Below are 27,129 nucleotides of genomic sequence, written 5' to 3'. Positions count from 1 at the left end.
AAGGGATACATATTGGAAAGGAAGAAGTCAAGTGTCTTTATTTGCAGATTAAGATATGATAGTATACATAAGTGAGCTAGAGGACATTGTGTTACATGAAGTAATCTAGACATAGAATGCCGCGCCCGCTGGGCAGCCTGTATCCGAGAATGTGGCAAGGGTGTCGGGATTGATGACACAGAGACCAGTTGGTTGCGTTAAGAAAACTTTATGCTCCCCAAGAAGGCTCAAGAGAACTTTCAAAGAAATGCTTCCCTTCAGAAAAACTTCTGCCATACATACACCCACACATGCACACGCCCCTTCCTCCTCCTGGCTTGTGGTTAAATCCCTGACCCCAGAATCGGCAGTAGCAGCAGGGGGCAGGAAGAGGTGGCTAGCCATTGGAAAGATCAAAGTCAGGGTGTTTCAGTGAGGGAGCCCTTATCGGGAACTTATCAGGTAAACATTTCTTAGGGCGCATGTTTTTAGTAAACATTGTCTCACAGCTGCCTGCTCCCAGGCTGATGGGGAAGTGGGTCTCAGGCCAAGGTCTGTTGTTCCCACAATAGAATGGCAGTTACTGCCCATCCATTCTCATATTTTGAAGTTAAAAAAGAGTTAACCTGAAAATTAAAGTTGATGCTAGGGACTAGGATGTATACATTGGGGTAAAAGTTGGAAAAATGTGTGGATATAGCGCACACTGTCTCAGTAGTATTCCCATTAATTCATGTTAATAAATGAAAAGAAAAATGTGATAACAGAATTTCAGTGAGCACAGTGCTTATGATCCTCAGAGTGATCATGATAACACTTTCTTCTTCTCCTCCCCCTCCTCTTCCCTTCCTTCCTCTTCCTCCTGGCCTCAAACTCACAGATATCCATCTGCCTCTTGCCTCCCAAGTGCTAGTATTAAAGGCATGTGCCACCATTGCCCACCTTTTGTTTTGTTTTTATAGACAGGATTTCTCTATGTAGACCAAACTTACTTTGAACTCAGAAATTCACCTGCTTCTGCTGCCCAAGCCATGTACGTGCCCCACTGCTTGGCCAATAATATGTCTTTGAAACTGCTTTGATCAATGCTTGCCAGGACTGTGGGGAAAGAAGGTTTGGAAAAAATTGTTGACTGCAAGGGAACATGATATTTTACATTTCCCTCATGTAGTATTTGTAAATGACTGAACATTGTCTATATAAGGTTCTCCCTAGCATTTTGTGTTCCAGATTTAGGTGATTCTGTGTGCAGTTGTATCCTTGTTTTAATTTGCAATTCCTTAATCCGTTGATGATGACTGTCTTTTTATTCTACCATTTGTCACCTGTATATCTTATTTGCTGATATGTCTAGCTTTATCTTTTGCCTATCTTTAAATTTGATTTTCTCTCTTCCCCTTAATTTATTCCCTTAATTTCTTCTTCCTTTTCCCCTCTTTCTTTTCCTGTGAGTTGTATGCATTCTTTATATATGTATGTTTGAGGTAATGGTATGTTACCAGATATGTTCACTATAAAGATTTCCTCCTAGTCAGTGGCCTATCTTTACTTTCTCTCTTCACATTATCTTTCATAGGGCAGAAACTTAACGTAGTCCAGTTTATCAGTTATTTTATGAATCATGTTTTGCATCTAAAAAGTCATCACCATACCTAATATTACTGGAGTTTTCTCCTGTATTGTCTTCTGAGAGTTTATAGTTTGCACTTTACATTTAGATATATGATTCAGCTGAGTTAATTTTTGTGAGGGGTAGAAGCTTTCCATATATACATACATACATACATATATATACACACACACATATAATTTATTCTCTCATACAATACATCCTGACTTCAGCTTTACCTCCCTCCACTCCTTCCAATCCACTTCCCACTTCCAGTCTCCTCCAGATCCCCCACCTCCGTCTCCCCCAAGAAAAGAGCAGGCCTCCCAGGGACATCAACCAAACAAGGCACAAGATGTAAACTCACATCAAGGCTGGGCAATATAAGGAAAAGATTCCCGAGAGCAGGCAAGAGAGCCAGAGACACCCCGTACCCACTGTCAGGAGTCCTCCCAAAATACTAAACTAGCAACCATAACACATGCAGAGGACCTAGCACAGATCCATACAGGTTCTGAAATTGCTGCTTCAGTCTCTGTGAGCCCCCATGAGCCCTGCTGAGTTGGGGTCTGGGACACAGCAACAAGGAGGCGTGGAGGGGATTAGGAATAGGGTGGGGGACTTCAAGAAATTAGGGGACCACACGGGTGGGCAGCGTACTTGGGTTTCTGATGGGTGGTGTGGCCTCTGGTTGAGTATGGGTTCTCTGCCTGATTTGGGGCCTGGAACTTGGTGACAAGGAGGTGAGAGTGGATTGAGAATAGGATGGGGAGGGGCACTGAGAGAGTGGGAGAGGTCTGCTGGTCAGTGGCCTACCTGGACCTCTGGTGGAGTAGGGGGTCTCTATCTGAGTTGGGACCTGGGTTGAGTCTGTATGTACATAATGTTTTTTCCAAGTTGATACCAGTTGTTCTTGCACCATTTGCTAAAAACACCTTTTCCCTACTGTGTTCTTTGTCAAGGGTCAATTGAAGTCTGTGTTGGTCTGTTTATGGGTTTTATTTTTTGTTCGGTAGATTGTTCGCATATTTTTTCCCAATACCTCACAACTTTGAATACTGTACCTTTAGAGCATTCTCATGGATTTATTTATTTTCAAGGATTTTAGAGAGACTCATTCTGCCATGTGGTATCTCAATATATTCATGTTAGGTATAGTAAGATTATTCTCTCTCTCTCTCTCTCTCTCTCTCTCTCTCTCTCTCTCTCTCTCTCTCTCTCAAATTTTTAGGGTTTTCAAAACTGGGTTTCTTTATGTAGCCTTGAATGTTGTGTAACCAGCTCTGTTGACCACACTGGCCTTGAACTCACAGAGATCTGTCTGTCTCTGTTTCCCATGTGCTGAAGATTATCTAAAGTGATCAAGGAAGAAATTGAAACTCAGTTTGTGAAACTAGTTATTGAAATTTATTATCTCAGCTATTATTACTAAAAGAAGCAGAAATTTTGTTCTTTTGTAGTCTGTTGTTTTCATGTGAGAAAATTAGACTTTCTCCTTTTCATGGCACTGTCATGAGATTTGAAGATTAGTGCATGGAAAATGCCCTCAATTTCAATGTGTAAAATTAATAACAAAAGTTCTTTTGTAAGTATTTTTATTGGTTTATAATTTTACTTTCTGTTTCCCCCAAACATGAGTGGACTGTAGCAAAACTCTGATAATAATAGATTAGATGTGAGAAAGGTTGACAATAAACTTTCCCTTGCTTGAAAATTATATTTCTGTTGTGTAATTGAAACTTTTGTTAGTATTGCTGTATATAAATGCTGAAAGGAAAAAAGATTAATCTCTCTGTAATATAAGGATACTGACTTTAGCAACTGGAAAGAAACAATAACAACCAGCAAACAAGTGCATAGTATAGTATGCAGCATGGGAGTGAATGAATCAGGAAACAGTTTGGATTGTACTTCATATCTGCATAGAAAACAAAACCAAATAAAAATGTTAACCTGTTCCTTCAGGAGTAAACTACTAGTACTTCATTGTAGATTTTAATGAAGCCAAAGCATAGTAAGGAAAAGTTCACATTCATCTGCTTTATCTAAAATTACTATTATGTCTCTTATAGAACGACAGTAACATTATTTTAATATCTTTTTAGGTTGGTACAGAGGAGTTTCAACAAAGAAGCCTAATGTGAAGGTAATGGAGAGTTTATCATTGTGTTCCTCAATGTGTAGGATTTGCCTCATATGTTACTAGCAGTCATAACAACTGTTTCTAGTTCATCTTTAATCCTTTATAGCAGCTATAGTCATCTTTTTGGCAGAATTGTGTAAGCATTTTCTAAGGCTCAGGCAGTATTAAAATGATTTTTCAGAAATCAAAGAAAATGTAAATGTGGTTATAACTATATGCTTATCTTGAAGAAGCCTGTTCATACTTTTAAGTAATTTTCTTCAAGATTTGACAAAAACTAAATTGACTTATTTATAGTTTTAGTGCTGTAGAACCATATGTCTAGTTAGATGAATTTATTGCTAAGATGCAAAGTAGAAAAAATAAAAATAATGCTTAATGTTTAACTAGGCATTTCTTTGTTGATATTAAAAATTAAAATGTGAACTTAAATAAGACTACATAGATGTTATATATTAGATTTTATGTGTTCAGTCAATTATTAATATTAACTTAATAAAATCAGATATATTTTAATTAGTAGTTAATAACTAGAAACATTCTTTTTAATGTTTTATTATTATATTATTAGTTATTGTTTTTATATCCTGATCACAATTTCCCCTCCCTTCTTTCCTCCTAGACCCTCCCCCACCACTTTTCCTCTGCTCCACCCTTTCTACTCACTCCTTCCATGTTTCTGTTCAGAAAAGGGATATCAGCCAAACACTGCATATCAACTTACATTAACACTAGGCAACTCCCTTCATATTAAGGCTGGGCAAAGCAAATGCAGTGTGAGGAATGGAGTTCCAGAAGTCTGCAAAAGAGTCAGAGACAGGCCCTGCTCCCACTGTTAGGAGTCCTACCTACAAGAAGACCGAAAACCATAACTGTAACACATGCAGAGTGACTAGGTCAGTCCCATTAAGGCTCTCTGGTTGTTGGTTCAACCCCTGTTAGTCCTGGAATTGATTTTGTGGGTTTTCCTTTACCCCTTTGGCTCTTACAGTCCTTTCTCCTTTCCTTCCAAAGGATTGCCTGAGCTGTACCTGATAGTTAGCTGTGGGTATCTGTATCTGTTTTCATCAGTTGCTGGATGAAACCTCTATGCCGACAATTGGTCTAGACACCAATCTACGAGTATAGCTGAATATCATTAGGTATCATTACATTGATGTTTTCTTTTGACAGATGTGTTTAGTTCTATCTTATATCTCTGGTCTATGCAGCCTCTGGGTCCTGGCAATCCAGGCAGTGTCAGGGGTGGGCTCCCTCTTGTGGTATGGGTCTCAGACTGGACTGGTCATCGATTGGCTGCTCCCACAATTTCTATGCTACCTTTACCTCAGCACATTGACTAGGCAGGACAGATTGTAGCTTGAAGGTTATGTGGCTGGATTGGTGTCCCAGTCCCTCCACTGGAAGTCTTTCCTGGTTACAGGAGAAGGCCAGTTCAGGCTTTTAGGTTCCTGGAAGTTTGTATTTCACTAAGTGTCTATCTCATCCTGAAATGGGCACCCCCTTCCAGTTAGTTGTCTTTTCCAGTATTCTTCCCTCTTTATCCCCCAACAGCTTGATTCCTCCTGTTCCCAGTTCCACCTGCCCCCAGTCCACCACCAAAATATAATCTATTTCCCCTTCCCAGGGAGATCCAAGTGTCTCCCCCAAACTCTTCTTGTTACCTAGCCTCTCTGGGTCTGTGTATTGTAGAATGGTTATCTTTTCCTTTACAGCCAATATCCACTTATAAGTGAGTACATACCATTTTTGTGTTTGTGGGTCTGGGTTATCTCACTCAGGATGTTTTTTTCAAGTTCTGTTCATTTGTCTGCAAATTTCATGATGTCATTGTTTTTAACAGCTGAGTGATACTCTATTATATAAATGTACCACATTTTCTTTGTCTGGTCTTCACCGGAGGGACATCTAGATTATTTCCAGCTTCTTGCTATTATGAATAAAGCTGCTATGGACATAGTTGAGCAAGTATCCTTGTGATAAGGTGGAGTGTCCTTTGGGTATATGCCCAGAAGTGCAATAGCTGGGTCTTGAGGCATATTTATTCCCAGTTTTCTGAGAAACTGCCAAAATGATTTCCAAAGTGGCTGCACAAGTGATAGAGGGAGGAGTGTTCCCCTTTATCCACATCCTCTCCAGTATGAGCTGTCACTTGTGTTTTTGATCTTAGCCATTCTGACAGGTGTAAGATGGATTCTCAAAGACATTTTAGTTTGCATTTATCAGATGTCTAAGGGTGTTGAACACTTCCTTAAGTGTTTCTTGTCCATTTGAGATTCATTCCTCTGTTGAGAATTCTCTGTTTAGATCTGTACCCCACTTTTTAATTGATGTCTAGTTTCTCAAAGTTCTTTATATATTTTGGAAATCAGCTTGGAGTTGATGAGGATCTTTTTCCATCAGTGGGTTGCCTTTTTGTCCTAGTGACAGTGTCCTTAGCCTTAGAGAAGCTTTTCAGTTTCATGAGGTTCCATTAGTTAATTTTCGATCTTAGTGCCTGCACTGTTGGTGTTCTGTTCAGGAAGTCGTCTCCATGCTAATGCATTCAAGGCTATTCCCCACTTTCTCTTCTATCAAGTTCAGTGTATCTGGATATATGTTGAGGTCTTAGATCCACTTGGACTTGAGTTTTATGCAGGATGATAGATATGTATCTATTTGCATTCTACATGCCAACATTCAGTTAGACTAACACCATTTGTTGAAGATGCTTTCTTTCTTCCGTTGTATAATTTTGGCTTCTCGGTCAAGAATCAGGTGTCCATAGGTGTGAGGACTTACATCTAGGTCTTTGATTTGATTCCATGGATTGACCTGTTTGTTTTTATGCCAATATCATGCAGTTTTTATTACTATTGTTTTGTAGTACAGCTTGAAATCAGGGATGGTGATACCTCTGGAAGTTCATTTATTTACAGGATTTTTTCCATATGAAGTTGATTATTATTCTTTCAAGGTATACAAAGAATTGTCTTGGGATTTTGATGGGTATCGTGTTGGATCTGTAGATTGCTTTTGGTAGGATGGCCATTTTTACTATGTTAATCATACCAATCCAGGAGCATGGGAGATCTTTCTGTCTTCTGATAATGTCCTTCAGTTTCTTTCTTCAAAGACTTGAAGTTCTTGTCATATGGGTCTTTCACTTGCTTGGTTAGAGTTACCACAAGATATTTTATATCATTTGTGGCTATTCTGAAGGGTATTATTTCCCTAATTTCTTTCTCCACCTGTTTGTCATTTGTATATAGGAGGGCCTGGCTGGTTGGGAGAGTTTTAATGACTGCTTCTATTTCCTTAGGGGTTGTAGGTCTATTTAATTTATTTATCTGATATTTATTTAACTTTGGCAAGTGGTATCGATGAATAAATTGTCCATTTCTTTTAAGTTTTCAGTTATGTGAAGTATAGGTTTTTAAAAGTATGATCTGATTCTTTGGATTTCCTAGGTGTCTGTTGTTATGTCCCCTTTTTTGTTTCTAATTTTTGTTAATTTGGAAATTCTCTGTCTTTTAGTTATTTTGGATAAGGGTTTTCTATCTTGTTGATTTTCTCAAAAAGGAAAAAAACCCCACAACTCTTTGTTTCATTGATTCTTTGTATTGTTTTCTTTGTTTCTATTTTATTGATTTCAGCCCTCAGTTTGATTATCTACTGACATCTACTCCACTTGGGCATATTAGCTTCTTTTTGTTCTAGAGCTTTCAGGTGTGTGGTTAAGTTGTAAGTATGAGATCTCTCCACATTCTTTATAAGGTCACATAGTGCTATGAATGTTCCTCTTAGGATAGCTTTTATCATGTCCCATAAGTTTGGGCATGTTATGCATTCATTTTCATTGAATTATAGGGAGTATTTAATTCCATCTTTATTTCTGCTTTTATCCCAGTAGTCATCAGTATAGAGTTGTTCAGTTTCCATGAGTTTGTTTTCTGTTATTTCTGTCATTGTTGAAATCCAGCTTTACTCTGATAGGATGCAGGGGGTTATTTTAATTTCCTTGTATCTGTTGAGACTTGCTTTGTGACCAAATATGTGGTCAGTTTTGGAGAATGTTATGTGAGGTACTGACAAGAAGGTGTATTCTTTGTGTTTGGGTGAAATGTTCTCTAGATATCTGTTAGATCCATTTGGTTCAGAACATCTCTTAGCTCCATTATTTCTGTGCTTAGTTTTTTGTCTGAATGACCTGTCCATTGGTGAGAGTGGAGAATTGAAGGATCCCACTATCAATGTGTGAGGATTGATGTGTAATTTAAGCTTTAGTAATATTTCTTTTACAAATGTGGGTGCTCTTGCATTTGGGGCATAGATGTTGAGAATTGAATTGTAATCTTGGTGAAGTTTTCCTTTGATGAGTATGAAGTGCCCTTCCCTATCTCTTTAGATTAATTTTGATTTAAAGTCTATTTTGATGGATATTATAGTAACTACACCAGCATGCTTTCTTGGGCATGTTCTTGGAAAATCCTTTTCCAACCTTTTACTCTGAGATAATAATGTCTATCTTTGATGTTGAGGTGTGTTTCTTGTATGCAGGTATGTTTTTACATCTGTTCTTTTTATTGGGGAATTCAATCCATCAATATTGAGAGAGATATCTATCAATAACCAATGATAGCTACTGCTTGTTATTTTGTTGTTGTTGTTGGTGTGTGTATGTGTGTGTGTGTGTGTGTGTGTGTGTGTGTATGTGTCCTTTGGGTTATGCTGGTGTGAGATTATTTATTGCCTATCTTTTCATGGGTGTAGTTAACCTCCTTGGGTTGGAGTTTTCCTTCTGTGGGGCTGGATTTGTGAATAGATAATTGCTTAAATTTGACTTTATCATGGTATATCTTGTTTTTTCCATCTCTGGTGACTGAAAGTTTTGCTGGGTTTAGTAGTCTAGGCTGTGACATCTGTGGTCTCTTAGAGTCTGCAGCACATCTATACAGGCTCGTCTGGCTTTTAGAATTTCCATGGAGAAGTTGAATGTGATTCTAATAAGTCTGCCTTTATATGTTACTTTTTCTTTTCCCCTTGCAGCTTTTAATATTCTTTTTTTGTTCTCTGTGTTTAGTCTTTTGATTATTACATGAGGGGACTTTCTTTTCTGGTCCAATCAATTTGGTGTTCAGTAAACTTCTTGTACTTTATAGGCACCTTTTTCTATAGATTCGGAAATTTTTCTTTTAGGATTTTGTTAAAAAATGTTTTCTGGGACTCTGAGCTGGGAATCTTCTCCTTCTTCTGTTCCTAGTATTCTTAGAATTGGTCTTTTCATAGTGTCCCAGCTTTCTTGGATGTTTTGTGTCAGGTATCTTTTAGATTTAACATTTTCTTTGACCAATCTATCTGTTTTTTTATTGTCTTTTCAGTGGCTGAGACTCTCTCTTCCATCTCTTGTATTCTGTTGATGATTCTTGGTCTGTAGTTCCTGTTCTCTTATCTAGATTTTCCATATCTAGAATTCATGCAGTTTGTGTTTTTTTTATTGCTTTTTTTCTATGTTCAGGTCTAGAATAATTTTGCTTTCTTTAACTTTTTGGGTTTTTTTGTTAGCTTTCTTGACATTCTTTAAGAGATTTATTATTCCTACCAATTTTTTGATTGTCTTTTCCTGGATTACTCTAAGGGATTCTTTATTTCCTCTTCAAGGACTTCTGTCATCTTCAGAAAGTTTCTCTTAAGGTCCTTCTCTTGTGCTTCATCAGTGCTGGAGTATTTAAGGCTTGCTGTATAGTAGGATAACTGGGTACTGGTGGTGACATATAGCCCTGGCTGTTGTGTTCTTACACTGATGTTTAGGCATCTGGATTTCGAGTGATTATAGGTTTAGGTGCTGGTTTCTGGATCTGTCTTTGTTGGATGGGTGTTTTCTTCCTTGGTTTCTGTTTCCTCTCTGGTCTTTGGTGGCCAGTGGTTGAATAGAGGTCTGGACTTCTGTTGGTATGGATGGTCTCTGGTCTAGACAGGGCCTTGCTGCTCAAGTTGGAAGTTGGAGTTCTAGCAATGTGCATGATCTCTGATCTGGCTGGGGGTTTTCTAGGGTTCAGGATGCTGGTCTGGCCTCTGATGGGAGGTTTCATCAGAGGTGTAGGCCAGGATATGGCAAGGAGGAGATGAGGGATGGTTGTTGTTATGTTAAGTGGATGCAGGCAGGGTAAGGGTGGGGTAGTGGCTTACTTGTTTTTCAGGGAGCTGGCCTAGCCTCTTAAGGGATACAAGGCTTCTGCCAGAGATGTGGGCTGGGATATTTTGCTTAGATTTGAATGCCAGAGTATTCTACATGCTAGACAAGTGTCAACTCCTAAGTTAACCCCTATTCCTGCTTACTCTTTCATAATTAATATTTTTCACATTTCTTACCTTTTGGTAGCCTAATATTGGAAGTATAGTGATTTTTCTTATATTGAAAAAGTATCAGCATTATTACATTATTAGTGTTAGGCATTAGTTTGCTAGTAGAAGCATTCATTTTACTGTTTTAAGGTAATTACTAGAAAAAAATAGTACCTTCAAATTTTAATTCAGCACTGCTAGCCCTTTTCATTGTTGGCATGACATTTTGGTCTGGGTAGATATTTGTTATAAGAAACCATCTTGTGAGAGAGAACTTTGGTTTTAATGTAAAATTAAAAATTAAAAAAGAAATAAAGACTGAAAAAGAATGCAAAACATTACCAATATATGGGACCAACATTGTCTTTAATGACAACCATTTCTCAAAGATAAATTTCCCCATGTATTTCTAAACTTGCAAAACTACAGGTTTTATTTTTCTGTCAAGAATGCTTATATGAGAATAGTTTCTATACTTATGTTTAAGAATCTTGACTAAATTGTGGCAAAGTTAGTACTTGGATAAATGCGAAATCTTAATTCTTAATGGAAAGCAGTAAGTAGGGGGTGTTATATGATTTCTATTTGTGCTTATTACTTGTGAACTTTACAACTCCTTTGCCTTACATCCAGCACCACTACTTGATGGTTGCTGTGCAGATTGTGAATAATGATACCTTTAAAATGTTAAATACACATTTTTTTCTGTGTGCTTATGTACGGAAGCCAGAGAACCACCTTGGGTTTGTTCTTGGGTGCTGTCCATCTTTTATTTTACTTTATTTCATTTCTTTAAGACAGTGTCTTTCACTGGCCTGGAATTCCAAGTAGGTAAGGGTGGCTGACAAGAGAACCCCAAGAATCCACTTGGCTCAGCCTCTTCAGCTCTGAGATTACAACTGTGCCACTCTACCCATCTGTTGTTATGTGTGATCTGAGGATCAAACTAAGGTCCCTGTATTTGCAAGTCATGCACTTTATACCTACTGAGTTTTCTCTCCAACCATAAACATAATTATTTTGATTATTTTTTCATTGATAATAAAGTACTTCAAAATATGAACTAAATGAATAAACATTTTATGTCATGATACTGTGATTCAACGGGGTGAGATCAATATTATTTTGATGCTTGTAAGGTTACTTGCAGCTATATTTGTCTGGGGACCCACTTGGCCATCTTGGCAGATGGTTACCTCCTTCTAGAGATGGCCCTGTTGGTGGGAGCTCAGGGGAGTTGGGCCTGTATGTAGGAGAACAGGCAAGCTGTCCCCGCTCCCTCCTTCATATGGCATGGGATGACAACAGTAAGGGCAATATGTCCCCTCCCCCACCTCTTGCCATCTGTGACAGGCAGGAGAGCTGATCTCAGGGACATGAGAATGGAAGAACTGGCCCTGTACCTCACCTGGGCAAAACAGTAGAGTTGTCCCTGGTGGTGCGAGTGTGGGTGAGTGGGATCTGAAGGTGTGAGAGCAGGAGAACTGGCCCTGTTCCTTGCTGCCTGCTACATTTGGTGAGCTAGCCGGGCAGTGCTGGAGAGATCACCTGGGTGGTGATGAGGGAAAGCTGTCAGGCTGACCAACCCAGCTATCACTCTGGCCCAGAAACTAGGACTAAGAGGTAGCCCACACTAACACCCACTTCATCTATGAACTGTTGAAGCATGTGAAGTGGCCGGACCTGCAGGTACAAAGCTACAGATCTCTATGACACAAGGCAGCAATAGGATATCAAAGAGGAGTACCAGTGAGGGCCCAGCCTTGAGGTGTAGCAGAAGCCAGAGGCCTCGAACCAGACCAAAGACTCACTGCAGTGAACTTTTACAAGTAAAGTTGTATGGACTAAAGGGTGTACTATGTCACTCACTGGGCCACACTATAGCTTCCATGCAAAGATTTCGGTTATGTTTTGTTTGTTGGTTCATTTGTTTTTGTTTTTACCTTTTTGTTTTGTTTTGGGGGAGGAGGTTGCAAGGGCACAGGGTTCCTGGAAGCATGGGGACAGGGAGATGAGTGGGATCAGGATGTATTAGGTGAAATCCACAAAGAATCAATAAAATGTAAAAAAAAATCTTGAAATGATACATTGTGCATTAATTTGAAACTTTAGTCCCGAAACAATTGTCAGTGATTACTTTGACCACCTGCAGCTGCATCCCAAGTAACTGACTCAGAGACTTAATATTAATTGTAAATGCTCAGCTGATAGCTCAGGCTTGCTACTACTTAACCCTTACATTTAAATTAACCCGTATTTCTTATCATTTGCCATGTGGCTCATGTTACCTCACTTTCTACACTTCTTGCTTCTGACTCCACTCTCCTTTTTCCCATCATTTTTCTAGTTTGGTTTTCTTGCCTGTAATTCCCGCCTGGCTACTGGCCAATCAGTGTTTTATTAAACCAGTTCAAGTGACAATCTTTACGGGCACAAGAGGATTGTTACATAGCATACTTCCTTCACTCTGATATCAAAATACTACTAGTAGAATCAAGGTAGTAAGATGGTATAGATCACAAATATTAAGATAAATAGCATATATTATAAATTATGGCCTTTCATTGTTTTTTAAACAGTTATTATTCATTTTTAGCTTTTGGCAGTTTGGTCATGACTTTAAAAGTAATGTGCAAATAGAAACTTCTTGAATTAGCTGTTTTCATTTGAACCACTGAATTATGTTAATGGGTTCTCTAAATAGTCCTAGAGTGTCCCTTCTTCTGGTTTTTTAACTGACTTCTCCAGAAAGAATTACAAAAAAGTGCTCAGAATCTTAAACCTGTTTCTAAATTATTTTCATATACAGTATAGTTATTTGGATTTGTGAGATAGCTACTTTGTGTTTAGTTTTTGAAATAGTTTGACAGACAATTGAACAGGAAAGTTACGCTAAGCAGTGTTAGAAGTTTTTTTGTGTGTGTGTCTAATCAGATTTCATTGTTTTCTTTATGCAAATGTGGTTGTATATTTTGGTAATTTCAACTTCTAGATTTTAGGTGGCTGTAGCATTTACTAGCAATAGATATTCACATCTTCACTTTGAATTGGTATTCCCTTTCAAAACACATTGAAAACAGTTCAGTTTTGTTTTTCAACAAAATTTATATATAGTCTGAATAAAACATGCAATTATGCCTATAATATGCTCAGTGATTAAAACATACATTAGAAGCATTCAAGAAACAATTTCTTGCCCTCTGATGTAATGATATATGTAAGAGTTGTGCTTTCATCATCTTTTAGAACTATGACTGTTTGATAAATGTAGATTTATACATTTAAATCATCTAAAAAAGGGATCATCTGAAAATTTCTCTGAATTATATAAAGATTTCTTCATTTCTGTTATATCAAATAAAATTCAAGACCTCTTTTTTGTGGTACTTGGGATTGAATTCAGGGCCTCAGACAGGCTAGGCAAGTACCCAACTCCAGCCCAAGATTCTTAACTACTGAGTAATACAAATATAATCAACTAGTATTAACCTTCCTTTAATGGGTAGTATGTATGTATGGAGGACAGAAGACAACCTTGGGTTCGTTTGCTGGAATATTCATTAGAAAATTTCCTGAAGTAACTATTTTATATATGACTTACAGGATTCTTGTATCAACCACAAATCCCTCTTCCCTCCAGCCCCTCCCATGTCCTTCCTTTCTCTTCTCAAATTCATGGCCTTCTTTCTTAATTATTATTGCTACACATAAATATTTCCATATATATGCATATGTAGACTTGGCTTTTGATTACCTGTCCATGTTTATTCTGTCAATATTTTTTTTTGTAACTTTGAATTCTCTGGTGTTTTCTAAGGCATATATTTTGAACAAAGAACTTTTAATATTTATATATTTGGATTCTCTTGTTGAATAAAGTTTGAATGAAAGCTAAAGGCTTTGGGCATTTTAACTTTTTTTTTCAAGTATACATTCTCTTAGATACAATAAAAGACTGATTGTGCCAGTCAGCTGGCTGTGTACAGAAATTTTAAATAGTGGCTGGGGAGATGGCTTACTGGAAAAGTGCTTATTGTGCAAGCCCGATGACCTGAATTCAGATCCCTGAACTGGAGTAAAAAGCTTTATATGTCTGTAACCCTAGTATACTCCTACTGGGAGATGGGAGGAGAAAGAAAAGTGTTTCTGGAAGATCAGCATTCATAACAGTGAGAGTTCCTGCCTCAAACAGTGGAAGGCAAGGACCTGACATCTGATAGCATCTGACATCTACATGTGCTCTGTGGTACATGCATATCTACACACACACACACACACACACACACACACACACACACACACAGAGAGAGAGAGAGAGAGAGAGAGAGAGAGAAAGAGAGAGAGAGAGAGAGAGAGAGAGAGAGAGAGAGAGAGAGATTACTAATAGGTGAGGAGTAGATCTTCTAGTGTTACAAAACTGAATCTTTAGGTGCCAAAGGCTTATGGACTTAGTTGACATGCTTATAGCTACATGTTCTGAGAACTAGTAGCTTATGATGGTAGACTATAGTTTACTTTTCTGTCTTTGATTACAAGAGATCATTAGTTGGCAGCTATTATAAGCCTCGTCTTAAAAATAATGTGTGTGTGTGTGTGTGTACACGTGTGCCTATACAAAGTAGCACACATGTGGCAATCAGAGGACAATTCGTGGGAGTCAGTTCTCTCCTTCTACCATGTGGGTCCTAAAGAGAACTCAGATTGTCAGACTTGTTTTTAAGTGCCTTTACCCATTGAGCCACCTGTCCACTCTTCAGCTTTTAGCAGTAGGTAGTGGTAGCAGCACTCAGTATCAGATAATGTCATAGTTCTCAAAGCCTTGGGTGATAGATCCATGGCTCCTAACAGCAGCTAGTATGTATCTCTTGAGTATTGGGTGCCAAGATCCTAGAGTTTGGCAGTTCCTTGGAATTCTTCCAGTAATCATTTCCCACAATCCCTTGCATTTGGCTTTACAAAACCATCTCTGTACTTCTACCATCCTTTGTCCTCTTGGATAATTATTTCCCACCATTTCTTCCACTGACCTTTCTCTAGAACTCTTTAGCTACTTTCTTGCTGTTATTATATTTCTTTTACTACCACTGTGGCTGTTGCTGTTGCCACTGCCATTACTACCAATGATATATACATATCTTTATATATGTATATATATCTTTATATATGTATATATATCTTTACCAGCTCAACTTATTCCCATCAGGAAGAAGCCTTTTATTGTGCCTAGTTTTGCAACACCAAGGACCAATAGAAGAGGGTGTCTTCCAGGTAGTGTGTTTATATGTCAGGAGAGGGTAACAATTCATACAAATGAAGGATTGTATATACACTAATCAGAATACTTTAGCTGGACCACCAAGGGAAGTGTTTCTTCTGTTATGCTATGATTGTAAGCATTGCAGCTCAGATGGAAAGGGAGCCTAGCAGTCGTGAGTCAAGGAATTCCACAAAGTCACTGTAAGCATAGCAACTTATAGCCCCTCTCCAGGGAAAGGTTTCCCCAGTGTAACAATTCTGCTCTGAAGGTTTCCCCAGTGAAAGTGTTACAGTTCTGCTTTGTTCTGCTCTGGCTCAAGTTGTTACTTCTTCGGTCTGCTCCACTTTGGCAAAAGAAGTTCATCACCCAAACCTCATTCAAGAGATTTATTTGAAGGGAGGAATCCAGGAGAGTGGCTGCTTCTGACAGGGTAGAAAAGGCCTCTGCCAACTGGACAGGTACAGGGCTTATACTGGGCTTCTTAGGGGCAAAGTTTTTCCAGGGTGAAGATTTCCAGGGTGGTACTTGGTCAGATTTCAATCTCCGAGTCTGGACAAGCTCAGAGTTGGCTGGACTTTGTGTTCAGAGATTGGCTGAATTTCGTGCTAGAGATTGGTTGGTTTTCCTGCTCAGTGATTGGTTAGTTTTTGTGCTGAGTTGGTCAAGGCCAGAGTGTGTTTCTTTGGCTTTGGTTTTAGGGCCAAAGTGTATTTCTTTCACTGGATTTTTTTAACCTTTGGTTTCAAGGCCAGTGAATTGGCTCTGGTTTCAGGGTCAAGGTATGTTTCTTTGGCTGGTCCTTTTACTCTATCTTGATGGAAGTGACTGTAAAGTCTTCTGGAGTGCTGCTTTCCATGCTATGGTTGTAATGGCCCTCTGAATCAGTTGGAGTGTCCTCAGAGTGATTGTGAGTATTATTGCTTGGATGAGAAAGGTATCCTGGCAGTTGGGAGCCAAGAAATACCACAAAGTAATACCAACAAACTTCACATTCACACAAGTGATTTATTGGGAGGGAAAAACCCAGGAGGGTGGTTGCTTATGTTCAAGTGAGAGGCAGCAGAGAACTGAACAGAAGATAGGGTTTATATGGCATTTCTTGGAGGTGGAGCTTTCCTGGGTGGCTTGGGAGTAGAGGGATTATGTGGCTTGATGTTGGGACAAGCTCAGAGATTGGCGGGATTTTTTTTCTGTAGGGTGGGGCATGACCACTCTCCCACATCTGGGGACCAGGAATGGCTGTTACATCCATTAGAGAAATCTGGGAGCAGGGACTGGCCACTGGAGCTCCTCAGGGGTGGGACCTGGCTGTCGGAAAGGTCACTTCTGCTACTCGAGTCAGTTGAATAGCTAACAGTGGTTGTGTCTAAAACAGCCAGGCTTCTATGAGGACAGTTTGGCTAGTTGGCAGTAAAGAATTTCTTGGCATACAGTTGCTCATTTATTTATTTATTTTGAACATAATTCCTTGTTGATTCTTTGGTAATTTCACATCATGCACCCCAATCCTGCCTACTTTCTAGTTCCTCCATAGCCATCCTTCATCCTTGTAACATTTCCCCCCAAAGGAAAATTTAAAAGGAAATTAAAATAAAATAAAAAATACAAATGAAATATTAATTAAAAACAACAAAAACCGTAAAAAAAGAAAATGACAAACAAAAAACTACTTCATTCTTCCTTCTATCCTGTCTCTCCATCACTTCTTCATTTGTCTTAGTGGCATTGGGAACTGTGGTGTGTCACGATGTAGACCCTTTTGCCCACACAATTTTACTTGTAAATGTTCATTGTGTAATGAATTGTTGGTCAGGTTCAAGGCTTCTGACTTCTGGTACATTCTCAATACTGGACCCTCACTGAAACTTCTTTCCAGTATCATGCAGTTGTCCTGAGTCATGGAGACCCTGCTGCTATAGTTCTGCAAGACCAGTCCCTTCATGAGCTCCAGCATGTTATAGATGGGTTAGATGTTGGGATATGCCAATTCAAAGCCCTGGCTGTGTGCCTGGGTGATAGCTTAGTTGGTCAGTCCAGGCCACTGGGATCACTCCTGTTATGATATGTGGTGGGAGGGGAATCTTGACATATCCCATGTGGGACATGCCAGAGAAATGACATAAAGAAAGAGTGAAAGTAGATGGAGCTTGTCTCTTTTTAAAATTTATTTATTATTGATTTAATTTTTACATTCCAATACCAGTTCCCCCTCCCTCCTTTTCTCCCACTCCCCGCACTTCCCCCTCCACCTCCCATCTGCTCCATGGAGAGGGTAAGACCTCCCTTAGGAGGTCTACTAAGTCTCTATCATCTTGTTGTGGCAGGAACAGGGCAGCTCCCCCCATCCCCATGTTTAGGCTGAGCAAGGTATCTCTCTAAATAGAATGGGCTCCAGTAAGTCAGTTTGTGCATTATTGTTAGATCTTGTATCCACTGCCAGTGGCCTCATATATTGCCCCACTTGCACCGTAATCACCTGTATTAAAGGAGTCTAATCAACCTACCTCATGACCCTGCAACACCACCGTTGGGCATATACCTGAAGGATGCACACTCATACCACAAGAACATTTGCTCAGCTATGTTCATAGCAACATTGTTTGTCATAGCCAGAACTTGGAAGCAACCTAGATGCCCCTCAACCGAAGAATGAATGGATAAAGAAAATGTGGTACATTTACACAACTGACTACCACTCAGTGGTAAGAAAGAGTGACATCCTAAAATTTGCAGGCAAATGGGTACAACTAGAAAGACTCCTTTCTGAGTGAGGTAACAAAGACCCAGAAAGACAAACACAATATGTACTCACTCATAAGTGGATACCTGACATAAAGCAAAAGATAACCAAACTACCATCTACAACCCCAGAGAAACTAGAACCCTCTTCCAGAAACAGATGGAAGCAGATTCAGAAATCCACAACTAACCATTGGGTTTAGCTCCTGGTGTACAATCAAAATGAGGGAGGAGCTTATCTCTCTTTCTCTCTTTTTCTTTTCTTTTTTTTCTTTTTTCTTTTTTGTTAGTTTTTTGAGACAGGGTTTCTCTGTGGCTTTGAAGGCTGTCCTAGAACTAGCTCTTGTAGACCAGGCTGGTCTTGAACTCACAGAGATCTGCCTACCTCTGCCTCCTGAGTGCTGGGATTAAAGGTGTGCACCACCAACACCCAACTAGGAGCTTGTCTCTTAAAAGGACCTTTGCACCTGTGTACAGAGCCAGGGTACTGCCTGCCAGTTGTGCAAGGGTGGCACATTCTGCCAGGTGCCAAGGGTGGGGCCATGTTTGCCTGCGTAGCAGTCCTCCTCAGATGAGGATTGGATCCAGCTTTTCCAAGTGTAGGGGCCAGCTCTCCTGTCCTATGATGGGTGGGACCAGCTTTCCCAGAGCCAGTGAGGGGTGGAGCCATCATCATGGACCTCAGACTTCAACATCCATGGATCCAGTGAGCCCTTGTTGTAACATGGCAGTGGACATCAACATAGACCCTGGTTGCTGCAGGACCACAAATTCATATGACTAGCAGCAGCAGCTTGGACCAAATATCGCCATGGCCCTGGGTGGCAGTGCAGGACACTCAGATGGATCTGCATGGCCCCAGCTTCAAGATGACCCTTGGATACCAACATGGCCTCAGGTGTCAGCTCAGACACCAGGCATCTTTACAGCCTTTGGTGGCAACAGGAGCCATAGGCGTCAACATAGACCCAGACATGGCCCTTGTCTGCAGCACAGACTTCGATGTTTTCATGGCCCTGAGGGACAGTTGCTCTCTTAAGACTACTATGTAAATGGAGGGGCCTGCTAATCAGGGTTATCAAAATATTAAATAAAAAGGTTATAGTTTTAAAGAATATACCCAAAGTATTAAAGAATAAGAGAACAAAATAAATAAGGAAAACTAAGTACAGTTTTTGCTTTCTATCAAGCATATGCTTAAGAGGGAAAAAAACAGTTTCATAAGAGTTGATTGATACTTCCATTTTGTGATTTTTTTTAATTTTTATTTTTAAATTTAAATTAGAAACAAGCTTGCGTCACATATCAATTCCAGGTCCCTCTCCCTTTCCCTTCCCTCCTCCCACACTCTCCCACCAACCCCTCCAATATCCCCTCATTTCCCCAGAGAGGGTGAGGCCCTCCATGGGGTGTCCATAGTCTGTCATTTTATCCAGAGCAGGGCCTAGACCCTCCCCTGGGAGTCCAGGGTGAGAGTGCATCTCTCATTGTTGGATGGGTGCCCAAAGTCCATTTGTATACCCAGGATAAATACTGATCTACTACCCAAGGCCAATAGATTACCTAGGCCTCCTCACTGACACCCACATTCAGGGGGTCTTGATCAGTCCCATGTTGGAATCCCAGTCATCAGTTTGGGATTCGAGAGCTAACCCTTGTCAGGTCAGCTGTTTCTGGGGGTTAAACCAGCCCAGTCTTAAGCCCTTTGCTCATCAGTCCTCCCTCTCTGTCACTGGATTCCTTGAGTTCAGCTCAGTGTTTAGCTGTGGGAGTCTGCCTCTTCTTCCATCAGCCACTGAATGAAGGTTTTGTTTCCCAGACTCTCTGGTCATGGGATTGTAGAGTGGCACTCTCCAGATCTATGTCTGAAATCCATATATGAGAGAGTAGCATCCTTCATACACTAATCAACAGATGCCTAGAATTACACAAATTAGGAAAGGGGCCTTATAGAGTGTTTTGTATGGGAGAAAACTACAAGGCATATTCAAGAAACAACAAAAATGCTAAAGTACAATGTTAAGAGAATGATGGTCGGTATGACAGGAAAAGTAAGTCAGATATGTATTTTATGTATTATATGCCACAGTGGTAAGGTTTTTTGATTTTCTCACTGCTAACAGGGAATCCATGAATCAACAGAGCTGCACATGTGCTATTGTCACACACTATCTTACCTTTCTGTTACTAAAATGAAGTACATAAGATTATTTTGGTACATTGTTTTAGATTTTCAAGTTCATGCATGATCAGGCAGCCTGTTTCACTGAGCCTTTGGGATGGTTGTGCCAAATGGCAACATGATTGAGCACTTTATATATAATATGAGCTAGGAAGCAAAACAGGGAAGTCAGGACACCAGACTCTCCCATGGGTTCTTACCCTCAATGACCTCCCAGGGGCTTTACTTTCTAAAGAATTGGTTACTTCCCAGTAGGGCCACCCTGAGGACCTTCAACACAAGAACCTTAGGGAACACAAACCATGGTATACAATATTTGACTTACAAGAGAAATTGTTACTAAAGATACATATTGATGAATTTATAGCTGCTTTCTGAAGTGTGTTCTACAGTACTGCAGTGAGATAACTGGGGAAAGATGAGTCGAGATTGTGTGGTACAGTTTAGCATTGTTAACTGCTGTAAAGTACTGGGTGGGAAGTGCATTGTTTTCATTTTCTGAGACAGAGTCTTTCTATTTAGGTCAAGCTGGCCTCAAATTCAGTACGTAACCCTGACTGAACTCAAATTTTAGAATCCCTGCATAACTACAGTTAAACACTATTAGAATTTGTAGTTTATTGTTGAGACTTCCTTAAGCCTTTATTGTAAGCACCATTGGCAGAAGTTTTTGTCCGGCCAGCATCTCCCAAATAAACACACAGATGCTTATATTAATTATAAATGCTCGGCAAATAGCTTAGGCTTATTACTATCTCTTACAACTTCTATTAATCTATATGCTGCCACATGACTCATGCTTTACCTGTCCTCTGGCATGTCTTGCTCCCTCTGCATCTCCTGGCGACTCCACTGACTCCACCCTTCTTCATCCCAGCATCCTCAGTTTGGCTGTCCCACCTATACCTCCTGCCTGGCTACTGGCCAGTCTGTTCTTTGTTAACCAATGAGAGTAATACATATTCATAGTGTACAGAAGGATTATTTCACAGCAAAGCACCCTTTTTGTGCTTTCTGTGAATCATTTTGTTGGGGTCCTTTTTCTCTGAGTAGAAATTGTGTGTAGATGAGTTCTTTTGCTGGCCTCTGGCAGCTTTTATATCCCTTGGCATATGACAGTGGTGAGTGGTAGCAGCAGACAAGAAGGAGCAGCAGCAGGTGTTCCTCTCTAATTTTATAGCTCTTGTTGAAGGCACTAGGTACTAGGATCCTTAACTATATGGTAATACGTATTACAGCTCTTGTTCAGGCGTAGCTTACAAAAGTTACATCTCTTATGGAATTGTGGGAAGTTGGAATCCCTTAGCCCTTGCTAATGTTGTAGCTAATAAACCTAGGTGTTGAGATTCAGCTTTTGTTGTCTGCATCACTCGTGGTTCAGCCTCCTATGTGGCTGTTAGAGCAGCCAGCAGCCCCTCTGCTGCTTTCCCAGTGTCTCTGCTGATGTTGCTTCCTTTATGATTCATCTCAGTGTTCTCTATTAAAATTAGGCAAGGAGAGCACTGGATCCCTAATGTATGTGCCATCACCCTTCCCTCAGAAGGCATGGATTATTAAATGAAAATTTCTGTGCCAGGTGTGTGATACTGCCTCACAAGTTATTAGTCAGGGAGGCTCCAAAGTTTGATTTGTTTCCCCATGCGGAATGTATTAAACATGCTTTAAAATAGTAACAACAGCCAAATCATACTTAAGATGCTGAGATCCAGGAAGTGGGTCTTTGAGACTATGTGCTAGTATTGGAGGAGTTCCAGAATAACTCTTCCAGTGTTGGGGGAGGTGACAACTAGTAGTCACTCAGTCCACAAGGTGGGGGTGCCTCAGTAGTCCCAATGTGGTGCTGGGACTCTGGTAAGTTCCTAGAAAGCTGCTGATCTCTATTACATAAATGAAAGCTGGGAAATGTTTCTACTGTCAGCAAAAGAAGCAGCAGTAACAGGGCAAATCAACCTGCTGGCAAGAGAGAAGGACAAGTAAGCAAAAGGCAAGAGAAAAAATTCCTCTAAAGTACCTTTTTCATGTGGGCTCCTACCAGAAGGTACTACCCATGATTGGGTTGAGTCTTCCCACAATAATCAGGACAGTTCTTCAGGTGAGACTCCCTACTCAGGTGATTCTAATTTGTGACAAATTGGCATTAAAGCCAGCCTCAGTAATAGCTAAGATATTGAACAGTTTTTTTTCATATTTTTGTTAGCCATCATTTTTATTTTTATGAAATGATTTGTTTTTATTTTATGTGTATGTATGAGTGCTTACATGTATTTATGTGCACCATGTACATGAGTGGTGTCCATGGAGGCCAGAAGAAAGTATGGGATCTCCTTGAATCAGAGTTACAGATGGTCGTGAGCTGCCATGTGGGTGTTGAATCCAGGTTCTCTAGAAGAGCAGTAAGTGCTCTTGATTATTGAGTCATCTCTCCAGGCCCTTGTTCTCGTTCTTCTCCTAATCTTGATCTTTTTTTGGGGAGGGGGTTGGATTTTCTGAATCAGTATTTATCTCTGTAACAGCCTTGGTTGTCATGGAACTTGCTCTGTAAACCAGGTTTGGCCTTGAACTCATAGAGATCTGCTTGCCTCTGCCTTCCAGTGCTAGGATTAAAGGTTTTCACTGCCACCACCTGGTTTGTTTTTCTTCTTTTGAGAACTGTTTACTCAATTCACTTAACTAATTTATTGATTAAATTGATTGGGGCTTGTGTGTGTGTGTGTGTGTGTGTGTGTGTGTGTGTGTGTGTGTGTATGTATTTAACTTTTTCTTTTTAGTTCTTGGTGTATTCTTGGTATTAATTTCATATGAAATGAGTATCTTACAAAGATTTTCTTAATTATGTGGGCTCTTTCTTCACTGGTAGCTGTTTTCTTTGCTGAATAGAGGTTTTTAATTAGTTGTTTTTATTAGGTTTTTCTTTCTTTTTATTTTTTAAAGACAGGTTCTTTCTGTATAGTCATGATTGTTTTGGAACTTACTCTGTAGACCAGGCTGGTTTCATACTCACAGAGATCCATCTGCTTCTGCTTCCTAAGTACCACAGCACCTGGATATTTTTATTAGTTTTTTTTAGAAAAATATACAAAGCAATGGAACTTCATCATAGGATCCTCATACATACTTTTTGCATATTTTATTTATTCTTTGACAATTTCTTACCTTTGAACTAATTATCTTGATAGTATCAACATAACTGTCCCTTGCCCCTCTCTTGGACCTTCCCATCTTCTTCATCCCCTTCTTCTTCTCTCTTTTTGTTCAATAACTCATTGAGCCAGTTATTACTGCTTGTATTCAAATAGATGGGAGGCCACTCAACAGAATATGGACAACCTACCAGAGCTACACCCCCAAAGAAACATGACTCTTCCTCTCAGTAACCGTGGCAAATATCTCTTTGGCCAGCAGTGGGTCCTAATGAGTTCTTCCCCTTTTCATGCTTGAATGTTGATTGGCTTGATCTTGTACAGGTCTTATGCATATGAGAGAAAAAACAGGCTATTTTTCTTTCTAGGCTACTTCATTAAGATATGGTTTCCAGGTCATCAATTTTCTGTGCATATAATTGTAGTACAAATAATAAAAACCCAGAGACAGATATCGGGGTTAAAGCCGAAGATCAGAAAAGCGTGAGTCACTAGCTCTTACCTGTACCTCAGACTGAAAGGGCAATCCTGTTTCCATGAATCTTCAGAATGCAATCTGAGACTGCACTGAGCTCCTGCCTTATATTCTCTCTAGTTCTGGGATTAAAGGGGTGAGCTCTGTTTCTCCTTTAGACTGATTCGTTCTCATGTAGCCCAGGGTGGTCTTGAATTTACAGAGATCCATCTGCCTCTGTCACTTGAGTGCTGGGATTAAAGGTGTGGCTACCACTGCCTGTTCTCTATGACTAACTAGTGACTTAGTGTGTGTGGTTAACTAGTGGCTTAGCTCTTAATTAGGTGTGTGGTTAACTAGTGGCTTAGTTCTACATTCTGATCTTCAGGCAAGGTTTATTTGTTAGATTACAAACAATATATAACTACGTGTCATGATTTCATTTTTCTTTGTGGCTCAATAAAATTTAATTGTGTATATACATCACATTTTCATTACCTAATCATCTTTTATGGATATTGTGGTAGTTTGGATATAATTGGCGCTCATCATAGGGAATGGCACTATTAAGAGGTGTGACTTTGTTTGAGTAGATGTGTCCTTGTTGGAGGAAATGTGTGACTGTGGGGGTGAGCTTTGAGCCCTCATATATGCTCAAGCAATGCCTAGCATCTCAGTTTACTTCCTGTTACCTGTGGATCAAAGTGTGGAATTCTCAGCTCAGTCTCCAGCACCATGTCTGCCTGCACACCACCATGTCCCACCATGATGATAATGGACTGAACCTCTGAACTGTAAGCCACCCAATTAAATGTTTTCCTTTATAAGAGTTGCCATGGTCATAGAAAGTTTAACTAAGACAGACATATAGATTGGTTCTGTTGTTAATGTGAGTAGTGCATCAGTAAACATAGATGTGTAAGAATCTCTGTAGTAGAACTTAATAATCCCTTGTGTGTATTCCTGAGAGTAGTATAGTTCGACCATATGTTAGTTCCATTTTTAGTTTTTGGAGCGATCTACATACTCATTTTCATAGTGGCTGCACAAGTTTGCATTCCTGCCAGCAGTGAATAGGGGTTCCTATTTTCCTATGTCCTCAGCAGCCTTTGTTGCCTCTTGTTTTCTTGATGATAGTTATTTTGACTGGGGTAAAATTCAATCTTAAAAGAGTTTTAATTTGTATTCTTTAATGCATAAAGCTGTAAAGCACTTTTTAAATATTTGTTGGCCACATGTTTTTCTTCTTTTGAGAACTGTCTTTTTGGTTCATCAATCCATTTATTGATCAGAAGGCTTAGTTTTTGGTGTTCCATTTTTGTAGTTTTTTAAAAAATACATATCTAGATATTCTATTAGCTTATCTGAGATATAATGGGCAAAGATTTTCTCCTGTTTGGTAGCCAGTCCCTGTGGATAGCTTTACTACTGTGAAGAAGCCTTTGGATTTCCTGTAATCCCATTTGTCAGTTCATTTATTTCCCACTATTGTGCATTCCAGTATTTAAAAAAAACAAGAAAACCGAAACAACCCACATATCTTGAAGTGCTTTTCCTAGATTGTCTTCCAGCAATTTCAGCATTCAGGTTTTCTTTTCTCTTTTTCTTTTTTTTCAGGTTTTATAATAAAGTATTTTTTTCAAAAATTTGAAAAAAATTTATAGACACACACAGTATATATAGTGAAAGACAAGAGATGAAAGTTTAACTTCACTCTTCTCTATATAGATATCTGATTCCCCTGTTTGCTGAAGAAATTATCTTCCCCTTCCAACTCCAAAGTATGGTTTTAACACCTTTGTCAAAACTTAGGTGACCATAGCTGAGTGAGTGTATTTCTGTATTTCCTTTCTTTTCCATTAGTTCATATGTCTGTTTGTATGTCAGTACAATGCTGTTTTTGTCACTTTGGTTAACTTGGGGTCAGGTATTGTGAAATTTCTGGGTTTTTTGTGTGTGTGTGTTTTTATTTTTTATTTTTTTATCATTTTTTATTTTAATTTTAAATAGCTTGTTTTACATGTCAATCCCAGTTCCCTCTCCCTCCCCTCCTCCCGCACTCCCCTTCTCCCCCACTCTTCCACCCTATTGCCAAATCCTTCCTCATAGGGGATATCTAGAGTCTGTCATTTCACTCTGGGTAGGGTCCAGGCACTCCCCTAAGAGTCCAGGCTGAGAGAGCATCCCTCTTTGTGCTATAGGCACACGATGACTGTTTGTATTCCAGGGATAGACACTGATCCACAGCTCAGGGCCCCATAGGTTGCCCAGGCCTTCTCACTGACACTCACATTTGGGGGGGTCCAGATCAGTCCCATGCTCTGTCGCTCTGGGGTCCAAGAGCTCTCCCCTGTTCAGATCAGCTGTCTCTGCTGGTTTTGCCAGCCCATTCTTTGCCAATTTGCTCATCACTCCTCTCTCTCTGTCACTGGGTTCCTTGGGTTCAGTTCAGTGATTAGTTGTGTGTTTGCCTCTGCTTCCATCAGTCACAGGATGAAGGCTCCCGGATGGTTATAGACATCAAGTTCATTATCAGGAATGGGCATTCGAGGTGGTCTCTCCACTATTGCTTAGCTTGCCAATTGGTGTTATCCCTTTAGATCACTCGAGGTCACTCTGGTGCCTGATCTGTCTTCTATCCTGTGTGTGTGTGTTTAAATGCTGTGTTTTTTTGAGGTCATTATAGTTCTCTATGAATTTAGACTTTCTTAGTTCAGTGAGAAATTTCACTTACATTTTGGTGGGGATTGCATGGAATATTTAGGATTCTTTAAGTAATTTTTCCCACAGTATTAATTGGGCCAGTCTCTAAGCATGGAATTTTTTTTTTCTAGTGACTGTATCAGTATCATTTTTAAATGTTTTCAAGGTTTCATTGTAGCGATATTTTTAATCTCCCCAATGAGGTTTATTCCTAGCTTTAAAAAAGATTTATCTTGTTATTTATGTTTGTTTGTGTGCCTATGTGTGTATGTATACATGTGTTCAGAGAACCTAGAAGAGGGCATCAGATTCCCTGGAGCTCGAGTTATAGGAGGTTATGAGCCCCATGACATGAAGGAAACCAGACACCATTCCTCTGCAAAAGCATTGTTGTTTTTTTTTTTTTTGTGTGTATTTTTTTATTTTAATTTTAAATAGCTTGTTTTACATGTCAATCCCAGTTCCCTCTCCCTCCCCTCCTCCCGCACTCCCCTTCCACCCTCCCTCCCACCCTATTGCCAAATCCTTCCACATAGGGGATGTCTAGAGTCTATCATTTTACTCTTGGTAGGGTCAAGGTACTCCCCTAAGAGTCCAGG

General features: G+C 39.6%; 1 protein-coding gene across 5 annotated transcripts in view; it reads left to right on the top strand.

Moving 5' to 3' along the window:
* Dock3 (dedicator of cytokinesis 3) overlaps positions 1-27,129 on the top strand; it is a 307,606-nt gene that overhangs the window by 42,544 nt on the left and 237,933 nt on the right. For all 5 annotated transcript variants that reach the window (XM_040739530.1, XM_040739529.1, XM_040739528.1 and 2 more), the window contains exon 3: positions 3,694-3,734. In XM_040739530.1, the coding sequence (XP_040595464.1) occupies positions 3,694-3,734 (41 nt within the window). The remainder of the gene's footprint in view (positions 1-3,693; positions 3,735-27,129) is intronic.

The sequence above is a fragment of the Mesocricetus auratus genome, unplaced genomic scaffold, assembly GCF_017639785.1.
Source record: "Mesocricetus auratus isolate SY011 unplaced genomic scaffold, BCM_Maur_2.0 Super-Scaffold_100691, whole genome shotgun sequence".
Classification (NCBI taxonomy): domain Eukaryota; kingdom Metazoa; phylum Chordata; class Mammalia; order Rodentia; family Cricetidae; genus Mesocricetus; species Mesocricetus auratus.
This window is presented reverse-complemented; position numbering and strand designations above follow the sequence as displayed.